The sequence below is a fragment of the Pantherophis guttatus genome, chromosome 1 (assembly GCF_059756535.1).
Source record: "Pantherophis guttatus breed Tessera chromosome 1, ASM5975653v1, whole genome shotgun sequence".
In the NCBI taxonomy this organism is placed as follows: Eukaryota; Metazoa; Chordata; class Lepidosauria; order Squamata; family Colubridae; genus Pantherophis; species Pantherophis guttatus.
Genome location: NC_142063.1, coordinates 273,756,403 through 273,782,348, shown reverse-complemented (window position 1 = coordinate 273,782,348; position 25,946 = coordinate 273,756,403). Strand labels below are relative to the sequence as shown.

At 39.3% G+C, this 25,946-nt stretch overlaps 1 protein-coding gene across 8 annotated transcripts in view; it reads right to left on the bottom strand.

Annotated features, from left to right (window-relative positions):
* The window catches only part of SMOC2 (SPARC related modular calcium binding 2), a 129,879-nt gene that overhangs the window by 74,249 nt on the left and 29,684 nt on the right, over window positions 1–25,946 (bottom strand). For all 8 annotated transcript variants that reach the window (XM_034428420.3, XM_034428417.3, XM_034428419.3 and 5 more), the window contains exons 2-4: window positions 19,105–19,276; window positions 3,723–3,829; window positions 530–629 (exon numbers count right to left, since the gene is read on the bottom strand). In XM_034428420.3, coding sequence (XP_034284311.2) covers window positions 530–629; window positions 3,723–3,829; window positions 19,105–19,276 — 379 coding nt within the window. The remainder of the gene's footprint in view (window positions 1–529; window positions 630–3,722; window positions 3,830–19,104; window positions 19,277–25,946) is intronic.

Genomic DNA, 25,946 nt, shown 5'->3' with positions numbered 1-25,946 from the left:
CTTTGTGGCAACCCCTGAGATATTGGAACACTGCTATCATGTCACCCCTAGTCCTTCTTTTCATTAAACTAGACATACCCAATTCCAGCAACTGTTCGTAATATGTTTTAGCCTCCAGTCCCCTGAGCATCTTTGTTGTTCTTCTCTGCACTCTTTCTAGAGTCTCAACATCTGTTTTACATCGTGGCGACCAAAACTGCATGCGGTATTCCAAGTGTGGCCTTACCAAGGCATTATAAAGTGATATTAAAACTTCACGTGATCTTGACTCTATCAAGTAAATCATTTTACTTGACAATCTTTTATTTCTTAATTGTTAATTGTTCAGTACGCTTTGGAATTATCTCTTTTTGCATTCTACATTTTATTTGTTGTCAGTAGAATCAACGGAATAGAAAGGTACAATAATAACCAAATACTTAATTTGGCAGGTTAGCTTCTGTATCTGGATACTTTGATTCAGTATATCATGATAGAAAATAAGGAAAAGGAAGAACATCTTCTGCCACAATAATGCTTATATAGTTACCTGGACAACGTGGAGTTTTATGTGCTACAGCTGTACCACTGATTGGACGACCATTAGGGGTGACACACCAACAGTAGCCTGTGTAACTGTGGCACTGAACCTGTGAAAAAATGTCAAGTATTTGAAACTCGCAGAAAATAATATCTCATTTTTCTTGAGAGATAGTGTTGATTTTTTTCCAGTTAGTATCTATATCTGTGGCACTACCCTGTAAAAAAAAAAAGGAACCATCCTTTCCACACTTTTGCAAAATCCATGTATCATATCAAAATCAATAGGCTCATTTGTTTTTATGGGCTATATTAAATGGTTGTAGCTTGAAACTTGAATGAGAATAGACAAAAGCTGAACCCCGTGATCTGATTGCGGAATAACATAATAATATCTTCGGTGGATATTCAGTGACAACTCATTCAGTCATTTTTTCCCCCTAACTTGCATGGATAGAAAAATATAATGAGTTGCTTGTTCAACCAGAGTTGAGTGTGTTGAATTTCAATTTCAAATTGAGTCACAACCTTTCACAAATTAATATAGTATGGTGATGTAATATGAATTAAGCTTGTCCATTTCTTTTCGTCAACGTGAGGGAATACCAGTAAAGAAATATTTCTCCAAAAACCTGCCGCTTTAGAGCACTCTTCTCTTATTTCCCTTATTTCCGAAAGCACAAACCAATGGTGGAATGAGAACTAGTTTGCTTTAGTGTTTATGAAGTTGGACAACGAAATCCCAGACTTTGGTCCACTCCAGACAAAAACAACTCTCTGGATGACTTTGGGACAGCTATTCTCCCTCTCAGCCCTAGGATTCTCAATAGGTTGTTTATATGAGGAGAGAGTGCAACATGTGTTGTGTTGAGCTCATAAATAACAGGAAGAATATAATTACTATAAATAAATAAATAAATAAATAAATAAATAAATAAATAAATAAATAAATGCCATTGTTCTATCTATATAATCTGCCCAGAAGTACCTTGAGGTAAGATGAATGCCCTATAAATTTTATAAATAAATACTCTACTAAAACTGTCATTGTCATGATCTTTAACTAGGTGAAAAGATGCATCACAGGACCATACATTTTGATTCAAAATACTTCATATGCGCTAATTTACACAATGCATGCAAAAACTAAGACCCATGGCTCCTTGTTCACAAATCACAAGCATCTCTTTCTTGTGTTTGTCCGCTCTATTAAAGTGTGGAGTGGATATTCATCCTAACACTCCATTAATTAAGGAGATCCTTGGAGTTCTCTGTGCTTGATTATTTCCTTGCAAACATTTCATTACACAACTAGGTAACAACATCAATATTTGTGGTGTGGGGTTTGTTCCCTGTTTACATACATAACTTGCCCTGACAATATTGGTTGTGATTTTCTTGTTGGTACTTACTTGATTATGGTATTGTTTTCTGCTTGATTTTTTTTATCTGATATTTATCCCTGCTTATCTGGGTATAGTCTGCTTTTTACTCCTTCTATTATTTGTTTTGAATGACGTGTAAATGTGATTTGTCTCTATATATCTGTTAGTGACTGATTTGTCTAAATGCCAAGGTTCCAGGAATTCCCTATTTTTTTGGATGTAGTCTGGTCTAGAATGTTTCCAGAAGAAACTATGGTTGAAACTGTCCATGAGTTGTAAGATTAAGGAGTTTTCATCATGTCTTTTGATTGCAAGTTTGTGTTCATGAATGTGCTTTGCTAATCCTCTGCTTGTCTAGCCTGCAAAGTAGCTGTTACAGGTCTTTCTATTATATGTTGTAGACTCGTGTTTTTCTTCTTTTTGTGTTACTGTGTTTGATAGAGAACTCATACTAATTTGTGATAGACAACCCGCACTACCCCAGAACTCAATTACCAAAATAAAAATCCAATCTCCCACAAGAAGATCTATGTAAAAACATTATTCAGATGAGTACAAATGTACTTCAGCAACACAGAACAACACAACATAAGACAGAAAAAAAAGAGACCATCTATTTAATATCTTCTAAAAAATGTATATCCATGCAACTTAATTAAAAAGTGCCTGACCAATTAATCCACTACAGCACAACCAACACAAGCTATGAAAAGCATAATACTGTCATACATCAAAAACATATCAAAAATAACCGATAATTACAATCACACATCATCACTGGAGAATACAAACAAAATAAAGTCTTCCAAAACATCTTAAAAGACCTAGTAGTCCAAGAAAAAAAAATAGGAGTCATCTACAACATACAGTGTAAGGACTGTTACAACTACTATATGGACAGACTGGCAGAAGACTTAACAGGATGCATCCATGAACACTAACTAGCAATCCAAAGATACAATGAAAACTTCTTATTTAGGGATCCTACACTCAAATAAGCAGGGATTAATACCAGCCAAACAATCAAGCAGAAAACAATACCCTAATCAAGGAACTGCCAAGGAGAAAATTACACTCCCATCAATACTGTCAGAACAAACTACTATATATAATTTCACAGTCATTGGCATTGATGATGTTGGATAGTGAAACGTCTGTAAGCAAACAACCAAACTCAGAGAATACCAAGGACTCCACAGTTTGTGCTATAAAATTCCATAAGTAATATGGCTGTGCTGCTTAATAAGCATTCACTTTTAACTAAAATAAATAAGTAATTCAACAGATGGTAACCCAAATTTCAATAGAATCTCATAACATGTTTGCAACTTTGCATTTAGTAGAGTTTCTTCCATCTACAATGTAATGGAGTTTCTTCCATCTACAATTGAGATGGAGTCTCCAGATTGCTATACATCCTCACAACTTTTTCTGGAGAGTCCTCAAACTTCCAAACTACTTTTTGAGAACAAGCAGGATTCTACTGGGTGGAGGAAAGGAGGAGACAATCAAAAATAGCAGAAATGTACTAACGCAACATTGGATATCATTGTATATATCTGGCTGAGTTTTTACAACACTTGCAAGAAATGAGACAGGAAACAGGAGACACTTTCACAATGCTGCTGGAAGTAGCATGAGATCTTCATCTTAACATCCTTCAGAACTTAGGAATTTAACAGTTAGATATCTTCTTATGAGCTGTTTTTATTTCAGAAACAACACAGAGCACTTTAGAACCAATCAGTGGTCACAAAAAGAGAGTTAAGCACAGAAAGAAATAGATCAAATGAATAATCAAAAATTGTTTCAATCAACCTGGCTGTAAGTCCCATCATCGTTGCATTCTGGGATGAATACTTGCTGGAACTCCTTGCGTGCTTGTTCTTGGGTATATTTCCTCTCTGCCACACATCGTGAAACATCTGAAGAAATGAGATGAAATATTAATCCCTGCGCAAATGGGTATATCACAAAATTTGCCTTTGTTGCAGCCCCAGTTTGCTGTTTATACTGGCTTCCCATGCTTAGTTGAAAGCTATGAATGAACAGAGCTGAAAAATAAAGTGACAGCCACTCACAATATCTTTTATTTCCAAGCATGCCCCATTTACCACAAAAGTCATTCTTTAAAAATAAAGGCATCTGTTGAAGCTCCAGTGCTTTATTTGGAAACCTGTCAAGAAAAAAAAAAACCTGGACCCTGGACAATTAGAAGAATGGTGGGAAGCAAACTCACACTATCATAGACTCTTGGCAACAAGCTCATAATGTTTTCGTAAACTTTAAAATGTGCCTATTGGTTCAGAAACATCTATTGTGAATGTTACTGGAATTAAACACTTTGTTCTAAGTCAAACAAAAACATTTGTTTAAGTACAAAGTAGAGCTCAGAGGACTTTACATTCATGTAACATTCATTTTACATTCTATAATCAATGGATGATTATAGAAACATGATATGGACGCTGGGCCAAGTTCCTAATTCAATTTCCATGTGTAGCTCAACTTAATTGGTATTCTAACAACTTGAACTTGTTTTCATAATGTCATCAGAAGAAAGCAGAGGAATAAACACAAAGGAATCTTAAAAAGTTTTGTTTTAGAAGAGCCATTTTCGAAAAGTCCTTAAAAGCGTCCCCTCAGAGAGCCTTCCTTCCAATTGACTTATTCACATAGGAAACACAGATCTGACCTAACTTTGTCAAGATCATCATCTATAGCGGTGATGGCTAACATTTTCGGCACTGGGTGCTGAAACTGGAGCACATGTGCGTGTGCCGGAGCGCTGGAACCTGGAAGAGAGCAGCTGGCTGGTGTGCATGCGCATGGCGGCCAGCTGCTCTTCCGGCACGCTGGAACCCGGAAGAGCAGCTGGCTGCCGCGCTAAGGCCTGTTATTTCAGAGCTTGTAGCATCGGTCAGTTAGAAAGCTAATTAATACTGAAGTCTAAATTATATTCAGGCACGTCTTCTTGTGCACATAATGCCCTAAAATGCCATCCACATTACTGCCAGTGTAAGGAAATGCGCATGACGGAACCTGGAACAGCAGCTGGCAATGGCGCGCATGCCCACATAGAGGGCTGTGTGTTCCACCTCTGGCACCCGTAGTCTCTACACTCTCTATTATCAGCAGCATTCTGAGCTCTGACTCAAAGGAGCATTGGGGGATTTTGGGGAGGATGCTTTTTTCTCAGGAGTCCCTAGCCTTATCTGGTCCTTTTTAAAACTTGTTATTTCCTTTGCCAGCTTCTCCCACTATACTACACATAATTTATTTCTAATATTTCACTGTGTTGGAAAGAATAAAAATGAACATTTAATGACAAATTTCTGCTATTCAAAAATCTGTGCTTCCTGGTTGCATTAGAAATGCCTCTTGAAATTTGAAAGAGAAAAACATCTCCCAAACAAGGAATCCTTTAGAACACATTCCATAATCGGCTTTGTCTTTGCTGTATATCAGAGAAGACTTCCATTCACACCCAAAACTCTTGCTGTAGTCAATCTATGACTATACTATGGTTGTTAACAGCTAATATTATTTTAAAAATAAAGTGCAATGGTCAGCACAGCTTTTGCACCATATGCCTTAGCCTAAACTCATATGTTTGCTCATGTGCTAGTTACAGACATGTGGTTTTAATGAAGCAAGTGTTTTAACTGAAAATAAATCTCTCTTTCGGTGGACTTCTGTCTTCATTTTTACTGCAGATGTGGTTTAAATGTCAAAAGGAAAAGCAATCTAAATTCCAACACAGGAGGGTTATGATTATACATTTGCTCAGGAGCAAATTCCACTAAAATGCATTGGGATCTATTCTTCCATAGGATATAAAATGGATTGCACCAAAGATTTAGTGCTAATAGAATTATAAGATGTTATTCTATATGAATTATCACCAAAGGAAGCCAGCTTTCCTCTTTACAGTATGTCTAATATTTAGAGTGTATAAAAATCTAGATGTAACTCCAAGCTCTCTTATATGATTTCTGAAATTGCTAAAACAATACATCTAACAGAATAGAAATACTGGTGTTCTAAAACTAGGATTAGCAAAACATCGACAATGTTTGGTCAATTTAGGCAAATGGTTTTGAAATGCAGGTGTTTATTGACAAAAGAAAAATAAAACAATTTTTAACTGAAAATATTCTCTAATATTGCATTGGATTCAGTTAGATTCTAGGTTCTGAATATGATTCATCATATAAATATAAATGAAGTAAAACACAATGAAATAAAACACAATGAAGTAACCAAGTTCTCTTGGTTAAGTTAAACCAGCTGATCCAATAATTATCTAAACCATATGCCATGATGGCACAGTGGTTAGAATGTAGTATCGTTGGCTAACTCTGCTGACTGTCAGCAGTTCAATCCTGATTGGCTTAAGGTTGACTCAGCTTTCCACCCTTTGAGGTTGGCAAAATGAAAATGCAGATTGTTGGGGGTAACATGCTGACTTTGTAAATCACTTAGAGAGGACTGTAAAGTGCTAGAAAATGATATACAAGTCTAAGTGCTATTCATCAATGCCTAGACAGAATGATATCAAGATGCTGAATTGTGCATTGTGACATTAAGGTATAAGCTTCATCCTTTCAAACATACATCACAATGTTGCATACAAGTTAATAGTGGATGGAATCTGCATCACAATCTCACAATGCGTTCTTAAGACTGCCAATTTAACAATCAAGAAACTGATAGCTTTTTTAATGCTTCCACTAAAGTCAAAAAATATTCAACTGCGAAGATGATAGCAAGATACTCACTAAGATCACATTAGGGCCGTGATGGTGAACCTATGGCATGAGTGCCAGAGGTGGCATGCAGCGCCCTCTCTGTAGGCACAGGAGCTATCACCCAATTCAACTCTGCCGTGCATGTGTGTGCCTCCTGCTGGCCAGCTGGTCTTCAGATCTTTGCCGTGCATGCAGGGGGACATGCAGGGGAGCTGTGCGCACATGTGTGACGACAGGGCACATGCGGAGGGAACATGTGCATGTGCGGGGGCAGGGCATTGCAGGGGGCATGCACGCATGTGCTGGGGATGAAGTGTGTGTGGGGTCCTCTGCGTGCATATGTGAGGGGTGGGGTGCATGCTGAGGGCACAGTGGGCAATGCATTTTGGGGGTTCAGACGTGTGCATGCGCTTTGGCCACTCGATCCGGAAAAGGTTAGCCATCACTGCATTAGGGTATGCTATATTAACCAGGTGTTCACCATTTTTTTTTTACCTTATAGCTTTGAGTACTGGAAGTCCTTGATTTAAAACCATTCATTTAGTGTCCATTTGAATTTACAATGGCACTGAAAAAAGTGACTTGTGATCACTTTTCACATGACCGTTGCAGCTTCCCCATGGTCACACAATCAAAATTAGGGCACTTGGCAACTGGCATGTATTTATGACGGTTGCACTCTCCTACAGTCATGAGATTATCATTTGTAACCTTCCCAGCCAGCTTCTGACAAGCAAAGACAACGGGGGAAGCCAGTTTCACTTCACAATCTTGTGATTCGGATAACAACGGCAATGATTTGCTTAACAATTGTGGCAAATACGGCCATCAAATGGGGCAAAACTCACTTGAAAACTGCCTTGCTTTCCAATGGAAATTTTGGGTTCAGTTGTGGTCAGAAGTCAAGGACTACCTGTATTAGTTTTCAATCTTCAAGTAGTGTCAATTTTTTTTTTTTTGTCCTAGTCTGGCTAACAGTGGTTAATCGAGGTTAATACATTTAGGAAAATAAACCAGCTTCAAAGTCACGGTATCTGATGCTTATTTCTCAAAATTGTAATTGTACTTTTCACTTTCTTTTTAATAATATACTCAGCTGACAATAAACTAATCTCACCAATTCTGTACATCGTAAGAATAAAATAAATCCAGCTGCATTGATTTCTTGCTCATAATTTAGCATCAGAATCTTAGGCAGCAGAACGGGTGTAGGGATATGAAATTATAGTTGATTTCTGAACAGATATATGGGTGAGACTATCAAGATTTATTCAGGGGAATGGAAGACTCCCATGTTGTTTTGTTCTTGCACAAACAGGCCAGGAAATCATGTTGTAGCTTAGTTTTATAGGCTAGTTTGATGTTAAATATTTAACCCAGAGAATGTAAAATCAGAAATATGTCTTTTAAACATCCTCATTTAATCACAAGAAAATAACCACATGCTGTGTGACTAAATTAATTTCAGTGGGGCATTGTAAAAATACTGCATTGTAAAGAAATTCCATAGCATAATCATGTACAAAATTATCCCGTTTGTTCAGCTATTTATTTGATTAATGTCGTATAATCATACGGTATATGACATTAATTTAACAAATCAAAACAACATTTATCATTCAAGAAAAGCTATTTAGAAAATAGTCAATATGGAATGTTTGAAGCAAAATATCTCCTAAGGCAAGACACAGATGCTTAACTGCTCTTGAACCAAACACATAGAATTTATTTAAATCCACAAACCTTTTGAACAGATGGTACTAATCTGAAACATACAATCAGTTCACACAATTTGGACAATTCTGGGTTTCCTGCCTTTCCCTCACCTCCATGGCTCTTTCCCTTCCTCTCTCTTACATCTTCAGAATAATATTACTCAGACTCCCTCGCCTCTATCCTGTGGCTGTTATCTATACGTAGTAAGACTCTTATAGTTCCTCTCCACATCAAAAACCTGGAAGCTGTTAAACTGGTGTTACTTTTTTTTTTTTAGAGATGATTACTAGATTTTAAGAGTTTTTTTGTTTTTTGTTTTTCTAAAAAGCCGTTTGTCTACTAAATTAATTTAAAAATGAAATCCCAACTAACAAATTCAGTGGCTTGAGGGGGGTTAAGATAAGACACATTTAAAAAAACCTTGTTAAATTTACACACTTTTCTGCTTATATAAGCACTCAAGACAGCTCCAGCCACTTCTGCCAATTAAATTGCTTTCTTCCAACCTAAACCACAATCTGTCAGCTGCTTCCACAATCTGCCATCAGGACAGAAAAAAATATGCCAGCAAAGGAGCAAAAAGAGAGGAGAGAGAGAGAGAGAGTAGTCATGGCTCCTTAGTCCTAGACAAAGCTGTATTTTGCCTTGTTGGGACACAACAGGGACAAGAGGCAGATCACTTTGGGGCCACTGCCACAATCAAAGCCTCCACAGCACATAGCAGAAAGGAAGTACAAGTAGTCTTCAATTTACGACCAAAATTCAGCCCAAATTTTCCATTGCTAAGTGAGACATTTGTTAAGTGAATTTTGCCCCATTTTATGACCTTTCTTGCTACATTTGTTAAGTGAATCCTGGCAGTTGTTAAGTTAGGAACAGGTTGTTAAGTGAATCTGGGTTTACCCATTGACTCTGCTTGTCAGAAGGTTGCAAAAGGTGACCAGATGACCCCGGGACACTGCAACTGTCACAAATGTGAGTCAGTTGCCAAGCAACTGAATGTAAATCATATGACCATGAGGATACTGCAATGGTCATAAGTGTGAAAAATGGTCATAAGTCACTTTTTTTCAGTAAATTAGGACAATGCATGGTTATTCTGTTTTTCTATTTAGGTAATGAAATATCTTACCTAAAGATATGGGTAAAGTGCAGGGGTAAAATGCACTTACCTTCGCTACTGGATCTGAAATGAGAACCCGTGTGCACCTGCACGCTTGCTACGCTCATACGTGCCTCTTCTGCACATGTGCAGAGCCTTCTGCACATGGGCAGAGGGTCAAAAACGGGACGTGATGACGTCCTGGCGGGTGGGTGGATCCTCCCGCTGCCAGCCCTACCGGATTGCGCAAGCCGGATAGATCCGGCCGGATTTCACTGCTGGTAAAGTGACATTTAACTTCAGAAGAACCATTTCCCAAACCTAAAGGAATTAAAAGGGAAAAACAAGCAGAAATAGTTCGCTCCAAAATACTTGGAAATAATTCAAAATTACTATGTTAGAGACCCTCGGGAGGGAAGAATACTTTATGTAAGATATCACAAAGACAAAGAAATCACCAAGTGTGGTTAACAAACAAGGTCAAAGTTGTCATCCCCCCCCCCAAAAAAGCGCCCAGATAAGAACATATAGGAACTCTATCAAAGGAAATGAAAGCAAGTGATAAAAAATAAAAAAGCACTTTCAGGAGCACATGAGAAAGATCATTTAGGCAAGTAATAAAGCATTTTTCAAGTATATCTGGAATAGGAAACAGACCACAGAAGCCATTGGGCTGTTAGATGACGAGACAATTAAATGTCTCCTAAAAGAAGAAGAAGGAGATAGAAGAAAATCAGAATGAATTATTTGCTTCTGTCTTCACTGTAAAAGACATAAGACAGAGATCTGTGCTTGAGCTGACTACGGTATTTCAGAGGGAACATCTGATGAACCGAGACAAATAGGGGTAACAAGAGTTAAAAGCAAAATGAGAAGCTAAAGCTAAATAAACCCCTGGATTAAGATGGTATCTACTCAAGAAGTCTTAAATAATTCTTAAACATAAATTAGCAATTTATTTCTCTGAAAATATGCATCTTCTGTTTATCAACTGCTCCTTCACTGGAAAAAAAAAGACTGGGTGGTACCATTTTTTATTTAAGGGCTATGAGTAAAAAACAAAACTATAGGCCAGTTAACTTCATATCTGTTCTAGAGGAAATGGTCAAAAGTATTATTAAAACAAATAATAAACAAATTCCTAAAAGTAAGCTTTGTGAAAAAAAAGAACGAAAATGACATTAAGAAAGTAGGTCTTTTCTCACGATCTATTGGGGCACCTTGTCTGCAACCACACAAACAAGATGTCCCAATAGATATTGCATGCTTGGACTTTCAAAAAGTCTTTGACAATATCTCTGCTAACATCTCCTGAGATCAGTGTTATGGCAAAAAAGACAAAGCCCTCTAATAGTTTTTTTTTAAAAAAAAAAAGGAATTGGAATAAATGAAAATTTCTCACGCTGGTGAGATTTGTCTGGATCTTCAAAGGATAATTTTTGGAATGGTGCTTTTTAACGTGTATGTAAGTTATCTGGAGTTACAGATGATGAGTAAAGTGGCGATGCTGACTATAACAAATTATTCAAGCATTCTCTGCAAAGAAGCTGAAGAAACAGTGGACCACCTAGTTAGCCACTGCATGGTAATCCACACAGACAGACTGCAAACTACAGCATGACAAAGTAGCAACCATGGTGCCCTGGAATATTTGCAAAAAATACCATTTGTCTGCAAGCTGTCAGCCTTGGAAGCCATATTAAGACGGAAGCTTCAATGCTGCCATCTCCTCATGTGTGGGAAAATAGGAGGGGGGATTTAGGAGAGGGGAGTTAGTAGACATAATAACAGTTTTTCATATCAGTCAAGGTCAGGGCGGTCCAGCATCTGGAGGAGGAGTGGTCAAGGGCTGGGCCGAGGCGAAACTGACGGTGATTGGAGCATGTGACCGAAAGGGGAGAAAGGGGTTGGTTTTGGGAGCTTTGTATTAGTGAAGGAAAGCCCGGGTTTTTCAGATTCAGGATTTCCCAGATGTGCCAGTTTACCTATTGCTAGTAAAGAGAACTTTGGAAAATGCCTGCTTCCGTGTCTTTACTGGGAGTCGGGGGTTTTCTGGAACTTTGACACAAGCAAGATCTGGTGAGACCACAAAATAGAGAAAGCAATAGAAAATGCAGAAGCTAAAATGCTCTGGGACTTTAGAATTCAAACAGACAAGCACTTGCCACATAACACCCCAGTCTTAACAATTGTCGATAAGAAAGACAAAACAGTCTGGATAGTGAACATTGCAATATCTAGAGATAGCAGAAGAGAAGAGACAGAATTGGAGAAAATCATAAAATAGAAAGACCTATATATAAACATAAAATAGGATATAATCTGGGTCTGTCACACTCTGCTAGAGAGAAGTGCCCTGAAGATGGATTCCAGCATGAGTCTGAAAGCTTGGAAGATTAAATATCTGGTCTCATTGACCAACCCAGATTGGATCCTGCAACATTATTCTAGGACATGTATATTTGTCTTCATTCATGAGAAGTAAAACAACTGTGGAAAAAGAAAGTAATGATAGTACCAATAGTCATGGGTGCCTTGGGTGCAATCCCCAAACATCGGGAGTACCACTTGAACACCATCAGCATTGACTAAGTCAATACCGGTCAATTGCAAAGAACTTCTTTTCTTGTAACAACTTACATCCTCCAAGGATATATTTAACACATAAAACAACATCTGTCCATCACATGTCCTTGGGGAGGGCTCGATAGATTGATAAAAATGCCAGTTCCAGTCTAAATATCTGGCTGATTATATGACCAACCATACTAAATGTATAATTTCTGGAATTTGTACCCTTATTCTGATATGGATTTTAGCTTCTCTCACATTCCAGTCACTCTGCTAAGCCACTGAAAGCAAAAGAAAACCAGAATACTCTTTTCCTTCTGAATAAATGAAGAAAGGATTTTCTCTTGAAGAGTTGATCTGGTAGGATTCAAAATGTGCTTTCCCGGGGGGAGGGGCTGGGAGTTCCAAAAAGCATAGATTATAAGAGTAGGATATAGGAACTTCTGCTTGAGATACCACGGGGACCAATCAGCTATGCAAGCCCATGTTCCATTAGATCCATAAAATCCATTGACCTACAAAGAGAAAAAAGCTCATAATAATTATTATTAACAAATAAAGGATGTTCCAAAGTCTAATCCCTTCTGCAATACCTATTATATGTTAGCACTTCATCAAAGCCAGCCTTGAAAACTGAAAGTCTCCTCAATATAATTTAGGAATCTGCTAACTGTGCAGAAAGGCTAAACTGGATTCTTGCTATTTCCATTCATTGGACAGGAGAAGGAGCTACAGTAGATATTAATGTTGCTGCCTTGACCACTCAGCAGAAAAAGAAATCTGTTTTATCTCCATTAGACACGTCTGTTATAAATACTGTTCACAATCGAGACAAGACCCAGTAAGTTGGTAGTGATTGCAGATGTGCGATTTGAAGATGCTTGAGGTGTAAGCTGAAGAGATGCCATTCAGGGACTAAAACCTTTCATCTCAATTCATTACTAACAGCTGGGGGACTCAGTCAGCAGATGGAGTGGGGTAGGGGAAATTTCTTGTGATTTCCTATGAAGGAGAATATCTCGCACACATCCAAATTCTCTCAAGAATCCTCATAGCAACAGGCTTAGCATTAGGTGTTGGCATAGACAAATAGCTACTGGTGCCTCCAACACTGAGTCATCCCAATCACCATCATTGAGGGGAAGCAACAATCATTCACCTCACCACATAGCACATAGCACATACCACTGGCAGGCAGCTTTGAGAGCTGAGCTGAACCAGCACACTCATCACTAGTCATGATTAATTGCCAAACCGAATTCAATGGGCCTGATCATGAAAAGGCTGAACACAAATTCCATCCAGAATTCCAGAGAAAGCAAATTTGATATTTGGGGAGGGGAAGGAAGGCATTCAGAAGAAATTCCAGGAGCTATTCTGTCCATCGCCAGAAGAAAATCTGTGGGGTGGTGATTTGTGTTGCGTTTAGTTAATGCTGTTTTTTGAGGTGGCTGAAAGATCCCTTCTACATTTCTGTTTAATGTTTATAAAGCCTGTCACATTTATAGCAGCACCAGACTGTTTGAAGAATACCTTATTCTTAGAACATTTGAGAACTTATTTCCAATTTCTCTTCGTGATGGGTAGTTTTTTTTATTATTGGAGGGGCAGTGTTTGCCTGTGCCACTATTGTTACTTTTGATTATATGTCTTTATATCACTTGGAAGCCTCCCTGTTTGCCCACATCTCTTTCTCTGAAAAAGTCCAATGAGGTGAATTTCTTCATGATGTCTTCCCCTTGGAACTGAATCAAAGAGTAGGAAGCTGAGGAGAGCACAAAGCATTGATCTCTACAATGATAGACATAACCCTTGTTCTTTTTGTTCCTTACGAAATACCCTGTTTCCCCCAAAATAAGACATCCCCTGATAATAAGCCCAATTGGCCAAGGGCCAAGCGCTTATTTCAGGGTTCAAAAAAATATAAGACAGGGTCTTATTTTGGGGGAAACATGGTAGAAGAAATTTTTTAAAGCATATAACTTTATCTAAATTCAAAACTAGAAATTTCAAAAGGAAACTATGTATATCAAACTGATTTATAGTTGACAGGGAAAAAAATGCAGGACAAATTTTTGACATGACCCCATCTTCGTTTTCTCTCACCAAATCTAGTGTCAACTCACAGAGCTTCCCTAACCTGCTCCTAACCTGCTCAGTCAGAACCCTGACATCTGGCACTTTTGCTCATTTTGCTCATTTCACAACTAGTGCATCAGGGAGCACAGAATTTATCCACTAGAAAAAAGATTTCCTTCACCTTTATCCAGTGGTGAAATCCAAACCAGTTTGCTACGGGTTCGCTGGCTGTGCATGCACACTGTGCGCCAAATGTGCACTATGTGCACATGCAGAGTGTGTACCAAATGCACGCTCTGTGCATGCACGCATGTGCAGTAGGCACCAAAAGGAGGCTTGGGAAGGTAAGTAGAAGTGGGGGGGGATCAGCTATGGTGCACAATTTAGCTTTGTTAGAAAGCTGGATTTCCTGCTTTCTAACAAAGCTAAAGCCCGCTGCACAGCTGATAATTGGAAATACTGGTTCAGAGGAACCGGTAGCTTTTTTTAACTACCGGTTGACCTGAACTGGTAGCTTTTTTTTAGTACCGGTTTGCCTGAACCGGTAGGGTTTTTTTTTACTACTGGTTCACATGAACCAGTAGTTTTTATCACTACCGGTTTGCACGAACTAGAGCGAACCGGTAGCATTTCACCCCTGCTTTTATCATATAATAAGAAAGACCTTCAGTTGGTGAAATGTGCTGCAATCTTTGAGGTTCTGAAACCAGCACAACTCGGCTGGAAAAGACATGTTTGACTGGTCTCTAATAAGTTTCAAGTAACAGAGTCTTCAAAACTTAAGGTTATTAGAGTTACCAAAATCTGGAAAAATAATAGGAAAGGAATTATTAATAACACCAGACATTTGAAGGAAAAAAAGAGCATTGGAAGAATATCTGAAGGACAGTGAAGAACAGAAAGAAAGCAGAGAGATCTAACTGGGATAGAAGAAGGACCAAATGAAGAACAGAAAAAGAGGCAAGGATTACATGGTTAACACACATACAAAGAAGAAGAAGAAGGAGGAGAAGGAGGAGGAGGAGGAGGAGGAGGAGGAGGAGGAGGAGGAGGAGGAGGAGGAGGAGGAGGAGAAGGAGAAGGAGCAGGAGAAGAAGAAGAAGAAGAAGAAGAAGAAGAAGAAGAAGAAGAAGAAGAAGAAGAAGAAGAAGAAGAAGAAGAAGAAGAACTACTACTACTACTACTACTACTACTACTACTACTACTACTACTACTAAGCAGATAACAACAAGCCTTAACAAAGGCTAAGAGAAAAGCTGAACAAAGAGACAGAGATGGTAATTCTGGCTGCACAAGACAAAACCTTAAGAACAAATGCATACTAAGCCAGAATTGAGGGTTGGGGAAATGAGGCAGTGGTGTGGATGGAAAATTACAAAGATGCTGTAAATAGCATGGTGGGCATGGCCTAATTGGCCTCCTGCACCACGGCAGGGGGGGGCGTTTTGCCCTCCCCAGGCTCTAGAGGCTTTCCTTGAGCCTCCAGGAGGGCCAAAACGTCCGGTCTTCTCGAACTTCCAGTAGGCCCATTTTGCGCCCTCCCTGAGCCTCCGCATACGCCCTGCACTTCCCTGCATTCAAAACAGGCCACGTGGGGGACTCCTGGAAGGGGAGGGGAGGGGGGTGGGACCAGCCAGGAGTGTGATTTGGGGGTTCTCTGAACTGCACAAAATCTTAGCTAGAGGTTCTCCCGAACCCCTGCGAACCCCCAGCAGCCCATCCCTGAGAGCACTCCCATATCATGTAGTCAGAACTGTGCTAGGCTTAACACATCCACCAAACTCCAGAAAGGACTGAAAAATTTTGACTTCTAATCACTAGAAGTTCAGAGTGAAAGAAAGCGTGGAGGGGGGGAGGGGAGGAAAAGGAAGTGTTTTATACTATGGTCCCTGAACAAATACACACACACACACACACACACATCATTGGACTTACAATGCAACTAAATTATTTGTGTTGTTTTCAGCACTGCTTTATATGAGACAATCCTAAAAGTTCTTTATGGTCAAAAGTCAACCTAACTCACTGTTATCCAAAGGCATTGGATCTCAACTCTTATAATCTCACAAAAATACACTGTAGCTAAGAACATGGGCACCAGGCTGGGCAAAACTGCTTTGTGGTTGTTAAAAGATCTTCTTTGTATTATCACAGAAAATAACAGGAGTTTGGATTTCAAAGCTCAGTGAGGATTTTTATCGCTGCTGAGCATAGACAAAGGTAGAGCCAATTAGACAATCAAAAAAAAAAAAGCATTATAGAATGTTTTATTTAAGCCAGAGCAAGGATGAGACAGAATGTCTCTTTAAAGAATTCTTGGTGCTTTAGAGGCTTTTTGAAGCTAAGAGAGATGAGGAATGCACAGTGCACAAAACTGTCTCTCAGAGATGTCTCTGTGTGGTCTTTCTCTCTGTTTCTTTCTGAATAAAGTGTAAGTGAAGGTAAACCTCTGTGATCGCTGGTATTTATGTATAAAGAAGGATGGTATTGTGCTGAAAATCAAACCCTGCAGTTAAGCTGGGAAACTTCTCAACTTTTTCCTTGGGCAAACAATACAGTAGTTCAGCTATTAGCACCAAAGTATCCGTCAGATTAACCAGAAACAAAGCACAATCACAAATATAGTAAACAGTAAAAGAGTTGGAAGGGACCTTGGAGGTCATCTAGTCCAGCCCCCCCCCCCGCTCATGCAGGAGACCTGTACTAGGGATTCAAACCGCTAAACTGCTGACCTTTCTAATTGGCGTGCTCAGTGTCTTAGCCACTGAGCCACCTAGTCAGGCTTATCTGGATACTCAACAAAATATGTACATAGGAATATCAATAGATACTCAACAAAAAATGTACATAGGAATTGATAGCTGTACTATGATTTCAAACATTTTGCCAATATGTAAATAAGCTATTTAGAAATATTTCTGTTCTGGTTCGTTGCTTCTACTCCAGCCTTTTTCATTATTCTTTGTTTACACACACTTTACAGAGAGTTAAGTGGCTATTACAGCACTGTCCAAACATTATAAACAGGCCAGTATTTTTTATGCCCTATTCCTCCAATCTCTATTTTGTGTTACAGGTAGTCCTTGCTTAGCAACAATAATTGGGCCCAGAATTTCCATTGCTAAGTGATGCCGATCTGCATCACTTAGTGATGCCAATCCAGGCAGTCCCTATTGCTGTTGTTAAGTGAGGACTGGGGGTTGTGAAGCAAGCACCTCCTCACAACTTCCTGCAGCTTCCCACAAGCAAAGCCAGTGGAAAAAGTCAGCAGGAAGTTGCAAACTCCAGGAGGCTTGTAAGAGGCTTAGCAGGCAGGAAGCGACTGCAGCTGGGTGAGGGAGGGTATACGAACAATTTTGAGGCTGGGGGTGGCTGCTGCCAGATAGAGGGTGTGTGTCAGTGGTGGGTTTCAAAAAATTTTACTACCGGTTCTGTGGGTGTAGCTTGGTGGGCGTGGCATGGCTTGGTGGGCGTGGCTTGGTGGGGAAGGGGAAGGGGAAGGATATTGGCAGGGGAAGGATACTGTAAAATCTCCATTCCCTCCCCAATCCGGGAGAAGGTTACTACAAAATCCCCATTTCCTCCCGATCAGATGGGAGGCAGAGAATAGATGGGGGCAGGGCCAGTCAGAATTTTTACTACCAAACTACTCAAAATTTCCTCTACCGGTTCTCTAGAACTGGTCAGAACCTGCTGAAACCCACCTCTGGTGTGCATGGTCAGCCAGTGAGGTGCACCATGAGAGATGCAGGGCCAGGAGTGGCTGCCGTTAGGTGGGGGATACTTATCAGAAAGACTTGTGTCTTTCTCTGCCGGCTTCCCCATTGACTTTGCTTGTGGGAAGCTGACAGGGAAAGTCATAGATGGCGATTGTGTGACTGTGCTACAACCATTGTAAGTGCAAGCTGATTGTGAAGCACCAGATCTCAGTCATGAGACAGTGGGGATGATGTGAGAGCTGGAACTTTGAACGGTCATTTAATGAGTGTTCAATAAACAAAGACTACCTGTATTTAAGGCTGAATAAAACATAACTGCAGAACCAACCTATCCAAAAAGAAATATTGAAGCTTTTTTTAGGTCCTTGTATCTTTCATTAACAGTTCCCTGTTTTCATGTCAAGGGGTGGGCGGGAGGGGGGGGGTATTTTATTTTATTATTTTATTAATTTATATGATTATTCTCTTTTATTAGTTTTATTGTTTTATATATGAGGTTTTTATATTCCTGTAAGCCGTTTTGAGTCACCATGTGCAAATAGGCGGCAATATAAATTTCCTAAAACAAACAAATAAATACATTTTAATGCTCCTTCTTGATTATGTCCAGCATCAGCTTCTGATTTCATGGATGAAGGAATACTTTACTTTGTTGTTTTCATTTTGCAGATATATTTTTAAGAACAAAACATAATGTAATTAAGAGGCTCTTTACCACTTCTTCCGCTACTTGCTACAAACAGTAGACAATAAATTAAGATGGACCTGCAAACACGGCACTCTTAAATAATGCTGAATTAATGCTTCCATAAATAGATTCTTATTTATACATAAACAGTACAGAAAAAACTTTGTTGGGGAATGAAGAATTCATTGCTAATTTCTGCTTGCGCTCTATTGGTTATAGATGGAACCCATATGTCTAATACTTTGTATTCCACAATTTAGCTGTGTAAAGGATGTAATAATTATCTAGAGAACAAACACTAATATGTTGATCGCTCCTTTATATAGATAATTTTGCCACATCTGCAAGATGTGATTTTGCAAGTGATTCATGTTGAGCTGTCAGGAGTCTGGAACATCAGGGCTACCGTGTGGTACATAATTTACAAATCCAAATTGATGCAATTTGGATTCCTACCTGTTCCTCGTGTATCATCCTGTACTGTTTGTTTTTTTTTTAAACGAGCTGACATTCTAAAACTGAGATGAAAACAATAAAAAATTGTCACCTACAGAATATCTGGCAATTTCCTTACCTTTGCAGTTTCCCCTGTAGGCAATGTCTAGCTGAGAATCTTTGCATTTTGCCCGTAGAAATTCACATCGAGACAAGAAAGTCCTGCCATCGGATGCACACAAGGACTTCTGAGGGGAACCTGTGCATTCCAGACTACATTCTTTGTCTTTGTCTTGTTCCACTCTTAAAAACTTTACGAGGTAGAAGGATGTGAGAAAGAACAAAAAAAAAATTATGTGAGAGACTGAAGTAACATTCAAAAGAGCTTGCATGTTATTGATTGGTTAACACAAATTATCTATTTGTAATCTTCACTAAATGACAGACTATATAAATTGTGTGCAAAACATTCCAGGTTCAATACCCATCACCCAGAGATGGGTTTCAGCCGGTTCTGACCAGTTCTGGAGAACTGGTAGCGGAATTTTTGAGTAGTTTGGAGAACCGGTAGTAAAAATTCTGACTGGCCCCGCCCCCATCTATTCTCTGCCTCCCAAGTCCCAGCTGATCAGGAGGAAATGGGAATTTTGCTGTAACCTTCCCCTGGATTGGGGTAGGAATGGAGATTTTACAGTATCCTTCCCCTGCAATGCCCACCAAGCCATGCCACGCCCACCAAGTCACACCCACAGAACCGGTAGTAAAAAATTTTGAAACCCACCACTGCCATCACCCCAGATTAAGCTGGAAGAGATGCCACAGTGAAATAATAATAATAAAAAGAAACAATTTTGATTTTTATTTGACTTCTTGTGTTTTGACAGTGTTCACTGAAGACAGGTACACAAGCAAGTTCTTATTTGTTGCTTTCAGATAGGAGAAACTTGAACATCTTGGTTGAAAACGAAATTCACTCCAAAGGCAAGCTGAGTTTTCTAAAACCACAGGGTCTTTCCTCAGAAAAAAAAAAATCTAGCTCCGAGAGCTGTAGGGGAATTCAATCTCTTTTTTTTTTTTTTAAATGGTGGCTGATATTTGTTTGGAGTTATCAAAGCTGTACCAAAAGGCAGAGTAGCAGCTAAAATAGGAACACCACCCTTGGAAAGCCCAGAGAAAAGTGCTGTTTTCCACCATTAATAGGAAGAAAACTATCTATTTTCTTCCACTTGGTTAATGAGCAACAGCTTATGAGAAAAATCTACTCTGTGTGTGTGTGTGTGTGTTTATGTGTGTTCTGAGTTATTTGCCTCAGACACAATTTATATTTGTACTATTTTCTGGCTGTTCACCTCATATTTTATTTCTGATGTCAATATAAATTGATATAATAAATAAATAAAATAAATTGGTCCACGTTTCTTTTTCATCAAATTGAAACAACAAGTAGAAGCAGCAATGTAGGAGAATGCCCCTACATAGCAAATAGTAATAATAGCAACAAGAATAGCTATTTGCTATTTGAAAACCCCATATGGTATTAATTATGAAAGACGGGAAAAGAAAGAAATAACTATGGCCCTCCACGACTCTTCAAAAGTATAATCAATTACTTAGTTCTATGAAAGCAGAAAGACATTTTATTTTCATTTCCCATAAAAGCTGGCAACACATAAAAGAAGTAAATTCACCTTAATTTTTCAGCAAATGTCTCTATCTTTCAACTGCTCTAAACTAACAATGAAGAATGCAAGGCATGTATTTACCAGGAGATCATAGCTGCGAGGCAGAAGAGAGAGATTCTCAGAAAAGGTTCTGAGCCAGAGAATGCCAACAAGCCCACACATACAAATCTTTTAATACTGCTTCTGTATTTATCAAGCACAAATGGCTAAAAGCATTAGAACCTTAATGTTTTAATGTTTCTCTCAATGTCATTCTATCAAGTCATTCACAAATCTTATTCTCCCCACTGATTCCACATGTGGAATTCTAGGCATAAAATTTGTCGGTCTTTCTGCTGGAGGCCAGGCCAGAAACTGTAATGTAGGAACGGGGAGCTACTAACTTGCATAGCTTCTTAGTGAAAGAACTAAGGAACTTTTCTTATGATGCCACTCCTTCCTCTTGGCTGGTACTGTGAGATACCCAGGCCAACGTTTTACAGTAGTGGCCAAAATTGTGGAAGCCTTTTGGGGAGAGTGTATTTTCTAAAACTAGCTAATAACACCACTTTTTTTGGGAGTAGTACCATAAAATTATATATCAATGGAAAGATAATTTAATCAAGAATGTAATGCAATAACTTTTATGAAGGATTTGCCTTTAAGTATTATATAGGAACAATACTAGTAATGATGATAATAACTTCATTGTTCAGAACTGGAGTGTAAGAATCTTTGAAATTATGAGTTCCTATCTGTACAAAAATGTCTTAGAGAACTGGGCATCAAAACAATTGACTTAACCATTGTCATCCACTGCAAATAATAGTCATGGTGGGTTGTTGTTGTTGTTTTGTTAAATGAGGTTTCCAAAGTGAGCATAATCTATGAACCATAGCTAATATTTATATGAATTTATGTGTGTGTGTACCAGCATGCATAAGGTAAACCCATTTCATTTTTGTGTAACAGCTGCAGTCTTTGCATTTCCTCACATTTCATTCTAAAGAAAATATAAAAGTCTTAAAGGGAGACTTTGATAATTATAACTTTCTGTAAATTGTGCAACAAAGTCACACATTTCATTATAAATCCAATATTCAGAACTGGAGCACATGTTTAACAGTACGATGGAATACTAACAAACAATAGGAACATCCTTTGCCTGTTGTCACTCTGTTTGCCAGCAACTTTTTCTTCCGCTGTTTGAATAATGAACAGATTCAGAATCACTAAATCTGCTCATAGAAATAAATCCTTGATCTGAGAGGCTATGCTGCCTTTGGTACAATTTTTACATATGTATAGTTTATTTTCATCTCTAGAAATGAATTTGGAGAAATAAAATTTCTCCACTTTTCTCTTTCCTTGACCGAAGATTAAAACCTGATCAAGATAACTATGTTATTATATGGCCAATTGAAATTAGCATTAAATGTGCTGCATAACCAGTTCTAACTTTTATTAGTATTAATTAGATCCTGAATACAGGTCTTTGTGTTCAAGAGATGTTATAAACTGAAATTGTAGGCATACTTATCAAGAAGTCTTAGTGACTTCAGCAAGCCAGGATTCAACAATCCAGTTTACAACTGTCTGCAAAGTTCCTCTATGGCAGCTATGCTGGCTAGGGAATTCTGGGAGTTGGAGTCCACAAGTCTTAAAGTTGTCAAGTTTGGAGACCCTTACTCTATGGGCTTCCTCAGATCAGTCTCACATTCTCAACATTTTTTAATATTTGTATTATCTGTATTTTATCTTGGCTGTTCACCGCCCTGAGTCCTTCGGGAGTAGGGCGGTATAGAAATTTGATTAATAAATAAATAAATAAATAAATAAATAAATAAATAAATTCTTAGTGAAAAGAACACAAAAGAGAATGTAATCAGCAATGGCTTCCTATTGCATGCAACACACAGGTGAAGCTACAGCCCAAGTCAGAAGAAGCACCTAGGAAGGGGAGCAAGAAAATTAGAAGCAACCCTCTACAAGCATGTCTTTCAATTCTATTAATTCTTTCAATTCAACCCTTTTTATAATGAAAGCAGAATTTCATTTCTCAGGCATATACAGTTCTTTAATTATTCTGATAAAATGGCAAAGGCTGGGGTGTCTGCAGTATGTGGTCAAAAAAGTCAAAATGGCAGTCACCATAGGGTACTTTTTAAATCTGTGTTGCATGCAATGCCCATCAACCACAGGCACAGCAGAAGTCTCACCATTGTGGGCACTATGTGGACAATTTTAACAAGGAATCTTCTTAACCTACACCTATGAAAATGACTGAGTTCAAATATTACACTAAATCAAAATGAAACACCACTGTATCATGACATTTTTCTTCTCTGCAGAAGACTCTTGGGAAAGATGGAAGGAAGGAGAAAAGGAGAATGACTAGCAGCAAGGTGGATGGACTCTGTTATGGTGGAGATGAGAGCACCATTGGAAGACCTGAAGGCGGTGGTGGGATTCAGCTGGTTCGGGCCAGTTCGGGTGAACCGGTAGTTAAATTGCTGGCTGGTTCCACCCCTTCCCCTGCCCCTTCCAGGAGTCTCCACACACACCATTTTGGTTCCTAGGAGGCTTCAGGGAGTCCTCCTAGGCCCAAAACAGGCCGCGGGGGGCATGTTTCCCTCCCACACTGCCTGTTTTTGCTCCCAGGAGGGTGCAGGAGGGTGAGAGCTCCCTGTCACACCCCTGGCCACGCCCACCATGGCCACACCCAGCCATCCGGTCATTACGGCATCCGGTTGTTAAATTATTTGAATCCCACCACTGCCTGAAGGACCGGGTTAGAAACAGATCGTCATGGAGAAAATCAATATAGGTGATCAGCAACAACTTAAAGGCACATTATCAATCCATCAATCCTATAGGCAGCTCTGCAAAGAGTTCCCTGTTAGCTGGTGGTATAAAGGATGATTTGAAGGGCTATTTCTAGACCAACTACTGCTGCGCATCAAGAGGAGAGATAAAGGGGGAAATAAGCACCTAATATGCCAGAAACTGCCTTTCAATCCAAAAAGGGCTTTGCCTCTCTTGTAGGCCTTCTCCTCTTGTAGGTATTCATTTGGAGCCTATGCAAAAATCCTGATGCTATAGCTTTTGTTCAAACCCATACCTCTAAGGCTTTCTTCACGTGACAGGTCCTGATTAACTGTGCAGCAGAATGACCCAGTCAACCAAGCAACCATTTCCTAAGACCTCCTGATCAATACTAAAGAGGGAAGGAGGCTGCACTCCAGTGGTGGGATTCAAAAATTTTTACTACCGGTTCTGTGGGCGTGGCTTAGTGGGCATGGCAGGGGAAGGATACTGTAAAATCTCCAATCCCTCCCCACTCCAGGGGAAGGTTACTACAAAATCCCCATTTCCTGTCGATCAACTGGGACTCAGGAGGCAGAGAATAGATGGGGGCGGAGCCAGTCAGAGGTGGTATTTACCGGTTCTCCAAACTACTCAAAATGTCCGCTACCGGTTCTCCAGAACTGGTCAGAACCTGCTGAATACCACCTCTGCTGAACTCACAACCTAGCCTTTCTTATATTTTTACAGAGTGCTCAAGCTCAGGGTTACACTGGAGAGAGCCTGTGTACCTTCTTCTCCTCTACAACCTCCCCATATGCTTATGAGGGAAGGGGAAGAAGTCAGAGGAGATTTTACAGTATCTTTCCCCTGCCATGCCCACTAAGCCATGCCCACCAAGCCACACCCACAGAACCGGTAGTAAAAACAATTGAAACCTAGCACTGGAAGAAGTCCATAGTGGGAGGGGGCCCCATTCTCATAGGCTCTCCAGGACTTTGTTCCTTGGAAGAGGAAAGGGATAATTAATATCTTAGAAACTGGTTCAGATGCTTCCATTGATTTCGAAGTAGATAATTCCCAAAACAGCTTCTGGGCTATTTGGGGTTAAAACAAATCCCCTCTGTGTTCTTTTTCAAGGCTAATTTTCTGTTAAGTGTGTTATGGTAACATGACACTTATGGCACTTAAGGAAATAAAAAAACACCACTCTCAGTCCTGATGTTAAAACACCAGGTCATCCACTCACACTAAATGCAGAGAGATTCATGACGGACAGAAGGAAATAGTTTGTCACCCAACACATAGTTCAACTGTGGGATTCTCGGTCAGTAGTTGTGCTAATGAAAAAGAATTTAAATGTTTTTGGAAGGGGACTGGATAGGTTCATTGGGGATCGGGCTGTCAAAAGCTACTAATACTGGTGTCTGTTGACTCTCTCCTGGTTCATAAGGAGAATGTCTTAAATAGTAGTTTCTGAAAAGTGATGAGAACTTACAGTTGACCTCCAATCCTGATTCGTGAGCATCTCAAATATATCCAGTTGCCATTGTGTGATAAAAAAATACTGAACAAAACGGGCCTATGACGTGATCTGCCATGGTTTCCGTATGATCTTACGACACTTAAAGCAACCATCAGTTCCAAAACAAAATAACATCCCAAAGTAAAACACATCAGTCCAACTCGTATTCAATTATTTCCTGCGTTCCATCTCGCCAATTTCATGCCTTTTCAAATACAGCTGAAAAGCAACCATGCTGAGTTTCAAAGATGAAAAAAAGAAAGAAAAGAAAAACTAATAAATTCCAAGTCACCAGGAAGATGGGAAGTGATATTGTGTATGCCTTCAAAAATACCCTGTTTCCCCCCAAATAAGACATCCCCTGATAATAAGCCCAATTGGGCTTTTGAGTGCATGGCAATAAGGCCAAGCACTTATTTCAGGGTTCAAAAAAATATAAGACAGAGTCTTATTTTTGGGGAAACACGGTATGTGATCTTTTATTCTTGATTCATAGGATCCTTTGCAAGAAGGGAGGCTTCAGGTGTACAACTGCATGTCTAAATGCTTACATGCAACCTGGAATCCTGATGGTACAGCATTCAAGATAGCCTAGGGGCATTACTGTAAACTGCTTTCCTAGCAGGGATCCATGATATGAATGTGAATGCCACAGAGGTAAGGGAATAACTGTTGGCACACTTCATGATGAGCAGGGATAGCAATTAATCATGGGGCTAGTTGATGCATGCATTGATAAATGTAACTGGATAGGATTATTATTTCTGCTCAGTTGAAATGGAACTGAGGAAGAAGCGTCATCAGAAACAGAACTCTTGGCTACACATCCACATTAGCTGAGATCTGGTTTGCCTTATCAGGGGTGACAACATCACCAGGACTGGATAGCTGCAAATCCTATGGAGCATTTCTCTGACCTGGTTGGTACTCCAAACATTATTAATCAACTTGGTTTAAATCAAGAGAAGAACTGATGGCAGAGGGTCACAA